The sequence below is a fragment of the Astatotilapia calliptera genome, chromosome 22 (genome assembly GCF_900246225.1).
Source record: "Astatotilapia calliptera chromosome 22, fAstCal1.2, whole genome shotgun sequence".
NCBI lineage: Eukaryota > Metazoa > Chordata > Actinopteri > Cichliformes > Cichlidae > Astatotilapia > Astatotilapia calliptera.
Genome location: NC_039322.1, coordinates 29,851,343 through 29,856,847, shown reverse-complemented (window position 1 = coordinate 29,856,847; position 5,505 = coordinate 29,851,343). Strand labels below are relative to the sequence as shown.

Below are 5,505 nucleotides of genomic sequence, written 5' to 3'. Positions count from 1 at the left end.
CTGTCTTATTAGCAAACAAGCAAACTTTTTAAACAAGCTTGCCTTTGTAGAATTTACTGGTGTATCAAACAAACACAGATACATTGTAATTAGTGCTAAGTACTCTACTTATAACAAAACAGAAATTCACCCTCTAAAACTGGAGCACTGACTTTTCAAATTAATGGTACAACAATTGCTTCTATTCCAACTACGATGAATATGGGATCAGACATCTAGTTCTGTGACTCATATTAGCTTAGCTAATATCAAACAAGAAAGTTAGTAACCTTGTAGGCAACTAAATGCCATTCATAGTAATTATGCACCTGCTAATGAATAGCTTCAGTCCATAATAAGAGTAAAATGGTTGCATTTTTAAACCCTTTAAAACCAGTTGGAGCAGGCACGCTCCGTTTTGCGTAACTATTTTTAAATCCCTGTAGAACTGGAACCACGTAAGCTAGCGCAATAATTATTTTTGCATATGAAACCGGACGAGTTGTACTTACATTTTATGCCATCAGCTTGTCCTAGGTCACGATTTCCTTCCACATATAGCTTTGCAAAAATTGCATAAAAAGCAATTGCAGCAAACACAAAACATAATATTCCAGAAACACGCTTTGCCGATAAGATCAGCTTTTCATAACACTTCGAACGTCAGCGTGAACTATCGCATGTCCGCCATTACCTGCCCAAAACCGGAAGTGGTGTCATTTTCACGAAAAATGTGATTTTTCTTTTACCTTCAGGCCTTATAAGCCTATACTGGTGCTTTTAAAAGTCATGTTTGACTTTATGCTTTTCTGTATAGTTTCTGGGATGCTTAGAACTCAAATTGCACTGCTGGAAATAGTTTATTTTGATGCATAGGCTGGTTTTTTACAAATTTGCATTATAGTATTTGTTTTTCCTGCAGTATATAAAAATTGGTGTATCTCAAAAATAAAACTATGACAACACTCAAAATAAATTTCCTGTTATTGGAAACTATTTTCAGGAACTTCTTTGTATTTGCAGTTTTGAGGGATAAACCTCTTAAATTTCTCTAACTAGAAATATATGTAAAAAACAAAAAACAAAACAAAAATGATTTTAAATTTTTTTGTAGTTTATTGCACTTTTTTGCAATTTATGTAGTTACTATGGACTTAATACATACATATCATTAAATTTGGGCTATAATGGTTGTATTGATATATAGCAACTTAAAATGCTCCCACAAATGGCACTACAGCATGTAAAAATATAAAGATATGCTCTGGCGCATCTAGCTCATAGTTTTCTCTCATGGTTCAGTGTCTGTTCACACAGAAAAAACTAAGCAAACACTAAGTGAACCAAAATAGACCACTACAAACCAAGTGAGAACATTTAGTCCACTTCTTAGTGTGCCTGAGGCAGAAAAACAGTTGTCTTCTGACCTGGTACATAATGTGAATACTTTATATTAGTTTTATAGCTAGCTGCAAGTCTGTGCTTACCGTTTATGTACCCTGCACATCAGTCTTACTGTGTTTACACCAAGAAGGAATATGAACCAGTTTCAATGGAATAAACACTGCAGATGTGAAAAAAGTATTATTCAAGACTACATGTTCAGTTCATGGTGCCCTAAGTAGGATTATCATCATGCATCAACAATCTCTGCACAATCTCAAGAGCACGGAGGAGATTCCAGGAAGCAGTTAGTTACTCTAGGAGATTTGGACAGGGCTGTAGAAGGTCCTTAACCCATCAGCAGGACCAGTATCTGCTCCTTTGTGCAAGGAGGAACAGGATGAGCAATGCCAGAGCTAAAAATTTACCTCCATCAGGCCACTGATGTGAATGTCTCTGACCAAACAATGAGACTGACTTAATGAGGGACCCACATCTTCTTCTGGGCCCTGTGCTCACTGTCTGGCACACTGTAAACCCCAACAGTCCACCTGACTTATAAAGTTTGTGGATACAACAATTGAAATGCGTCACAAAGTTGAAACAACTTAAAACTTTTCTGTTCTCTTAACGATTCAAACAGTTATAATTGTACATGGCTTAGAAGTTAAGAGTAAATACTGCTTTTTTAATTATGATTTTTGAGTAAATGTTTTTTTTTTCGAGCTCCGCATTTGTACGTCATGACGTTTTCTCTCTAACCTGAACGACGTTGACAGAAAATTCTGTTCAATATGGCTGCCCTTCTCGAGCGACCGGAGAGCACATTTGGAGAAACTTGTAAGTAAAACGGAACCTTCGTTATGTTTATTTTTTCCGTAAAAAAGCAAGTAAATTAATATGTTGCAGCCATTAACTTGTTTTTGAATGCGCCGTTGTGTTAAACAGCACAGACCCAGGTAGTGAATTGTTGTTCGCTGTTGTTCGCGCTCTTTTTCAAACCGATGATATCGTCAGTTTTACAGTTTTAACCGATTAAAACACAGTTTTAATAAGAATTGCACATAAAGAAAGTGTCTTAGTGATATTTTAACGACCCATTGCCAACGCAAGAAAGTTGGCGTTTTTACAACAGCAGCCTCATTGTTCGGCCGGGTTTTTTTCTTCTTCTCATTAGCATCATTCAAAAGTGACTTAGCTAGCAGTGGCAACTTCTATCTTAAGCAGCAGCCTGTAAAATAAATAGTTTGTAAGTAGAAGTTCTGTGTAATATTACATGTATCTCACTGATGTATTATGTACTATTGCATAACAATGTGTCTTTGCAAAGATTTATCCCGCAGTTTGGCTTGGTTTTTTAAAATAACTGCAGTGTAAATTCATATGTATTCTGTGCTTTTTTTTTTTTGCTTTTTTTTTTCCAACTTAACAGAATTTATACATGGTGAGACAATGTTGATTATATGGTAAAAACTTAAAACTAAAAGAGGGTTACTGTTTACCATGACTAAATGGAATGATGGCCTGTGACTTTGTAACATCTGAAATTCTTACCTATGTTTTGGATTGTTGGATGATCGGCCATAGAATTCAAGACTGCACTCAAAGTAAACAGCAGTAATTGTAAGTTTTTTTTTTAACCATGCTAAGTGTTTATTTTGTCATGAAATGTACAGTGTACTTTTGAAATTTTTGAAAGCTGTAATGATGGCTGAGTATATAATTATCACTGACCATAATAAGGTTAATGGTATGATGTACAGTGTTTTTATATATGAGACGATTCATTTTTTAAAAATCATCTCCATTCCTTGTTTTATTCATAGGATGATGGCAGTATCCCAAAAGTTCCTGCTGAGAGTTCACCTCACCACAGATGTTGTTGTGAAGGTTTCTCTAACTAAGCGGCCTGAGTCGGTGGAAGAACTAATCACCATACTCCGTGAGAAGCTCAACCCAAGGCTGGACTTTGAGTTTACCTTACAATACGAAGACTCCGACTTTGATGGGCAACTTACCTGCCTACTGGATATTCAAGAGTTGCCGGAGAAGGGCACACTAAAAGTAGTGAGATCTGAAAGTGATGTCAGTTCTTGTGCAAGTTCTGATACAGACATCCTTCCTCATGTGCCTTTAGCTCAGCATCTGAAGTGTTGGCCTGACACTTTCCCAGTACCTACCTTTTCTTACGAAGTTGAACATCTCCTTGAGGAGGGAAATAGAGCCTTTGAGATGTCTGGAAAACATCTGAAGTTGACTCGAGCCCAAAAGCACAACATCTTGGAGACCATGGCTTCAGTGATGCACACCTTCAAAGCCTATCCGAGTGATGGAGATGTCGGTTTGGCAGCAGAAGCTCTTGTTACCACTCATCCATGTCTTAAAGAGCCTGGAAGTAGGAATGGAAGTTATGGTTGGAAGACCAGTTTAAAATTCAAGATGGGAAATTATCGCACCAAGCTAGCCAGATCTGGATGTGTGGAGGTGTCTGTCAATGCTGGTAGGAGGAGTGTTAACAACCCTGAAGGAGAGCATCCCCACTCAAACATAAAAAGAGCCAGAAGAGCTGAGGTGAACTACCTCCCAAACTTTCCAAGAGGAGAAGATCAGGTCAGTTTGGAGGATATGAGAGTCCAGATAAAAAATGAGGTTGAGAAGACTGAGCCCAACAAAGTAATGATTGAAAAACTGATGCAGACTACCTTCGCACTTCGTCGCCATGAAATTGTTCAAGACAACCCAATGGTAAAGAACTTCTTAGAGAAATGGCCTGCTCTGCGATTTGACTCTCAGGTATCTGTGCTTTGATTTTTTTTTCTTCTTCAGTTTAACATGAAACAATGCAAGTTCAGCAGATCTCTTCAGATCCAGATAATAAATAAATAACACATAAATAAATAATGGATAACAAACAAAAATATATTTCAGCTTTGTGATACACTTGTGCTTGTGGTTCGGGTCCAATTTAAAGAAAAAAAATTCATAGGACATCTATAAAGCAAGGTTAGACAGAAGTTGGGCAATTCCTCTTTAATGATAAGATGTAAATTTGGTCAGTAATTTGGCTTCATGTTGGATGTTTTTGTCCTGTTTTATTTTAGATTTGTGCGGAGTTCCACCGAGTCACAAACATTAACCTGCGGAACCAGTTCTACGCTGAACTTGACAGACACACACCACGACTTATGGCTCTATACAGACAGAAGGCTGCACGGGCTGGCAAGATATGAGAGGCTCTGCGAACCATCCTGAATCATTATGATCTTCAGGTGAATATTGATAATGATAAAATTAACACAAATTAAAAGTTTCACTGATAAAAACTCAATTTTTCCTTGCTTTGAACATTTGTGTTTTATACAGATTACAGCTCTGATCTGGTATGTTACTTTAAAATACTGTGTAGGATTTTTGTCAAATGAGTAAGATACAGACTCTTTGTCATAAGAGACAGAAAGGTTGTGTCTTAAAAGAAATGTCTCCAAAATTATGTAGAGTCACATGTCATGCAGTTTCATAAACATGTATTCTCCCCAAAGAATGACACCTGAAAACTTTGTGTTCAATGAACTTTTCTTTTCCCTTTTTAGGAGGCGCCTGATATCAACGTGAAACGCACTGCAGTGCTTCGTGCCCTTCCTGTATACCTGCGGGAGGAGGACCCAGAATTCTTTTAGACATGTAATGTAAGTGTATTTTTGCATCACTTAAATTCTGCCAGTGAGATAAAACACCATGGATTTTTTTAAATACAATTTAATACCCTAGCAGCTACCAAATTGTACAAGCAAAATACCCTCTCTTTAGAAAACCCTCACACACACACACAGGGTCAGGAGCAGGGCACAGGCGTATCACAGCACTTCGGCTACGCTGCAGGTGGCCCCAAAAACAAGGCTGAAGTCAAGATTTAGTTTCTTTTTGAGATAAAGTCATAAAATAAAAAATGACTTCTTTTTTTTTTTTAGAAAAATAACAAACATACTAATTATGTAATGCAAGAAGCTAACGCGTTAATGTACATTTTTCAAAAAAGTAGAGTACCCTAACCCGTTACAAAGTAACCCACTACACTGCTGAATTTTTTGCTAGATTACAGGTCTTGCTTGTCACATTCTCTCAAACCAACCTTACTTATTGATA

At 37.1% G+C, this 5,505-nt stretch overlaps 1 protein-coding gene across 1 annotated transcript; it reads left to right on the top strand.

Annotated features, from left to right (window-relative positions):
* Window positions 1-3,192: 3,192 nt before the first annotated feature.
* LOC113014308 (uncharacterized) lies at window positions 3,193-5,039 on the top strand. The gene is made up of 3 exons (XM_026155741.1): window positions 3,193-4,155; window positions 4,464-4,577; window positions 4,953-5,039. Exons 1-3 carry the CDS (start codon window positions 3,193-3,195, stop codon window positions 5,037-5,039), a joined length of 1,164 nt encoding a protein of 387 aa, XP_026011526.1.
* Window positions 5,040-5,505: the final 466 nt, after the last annotated feature.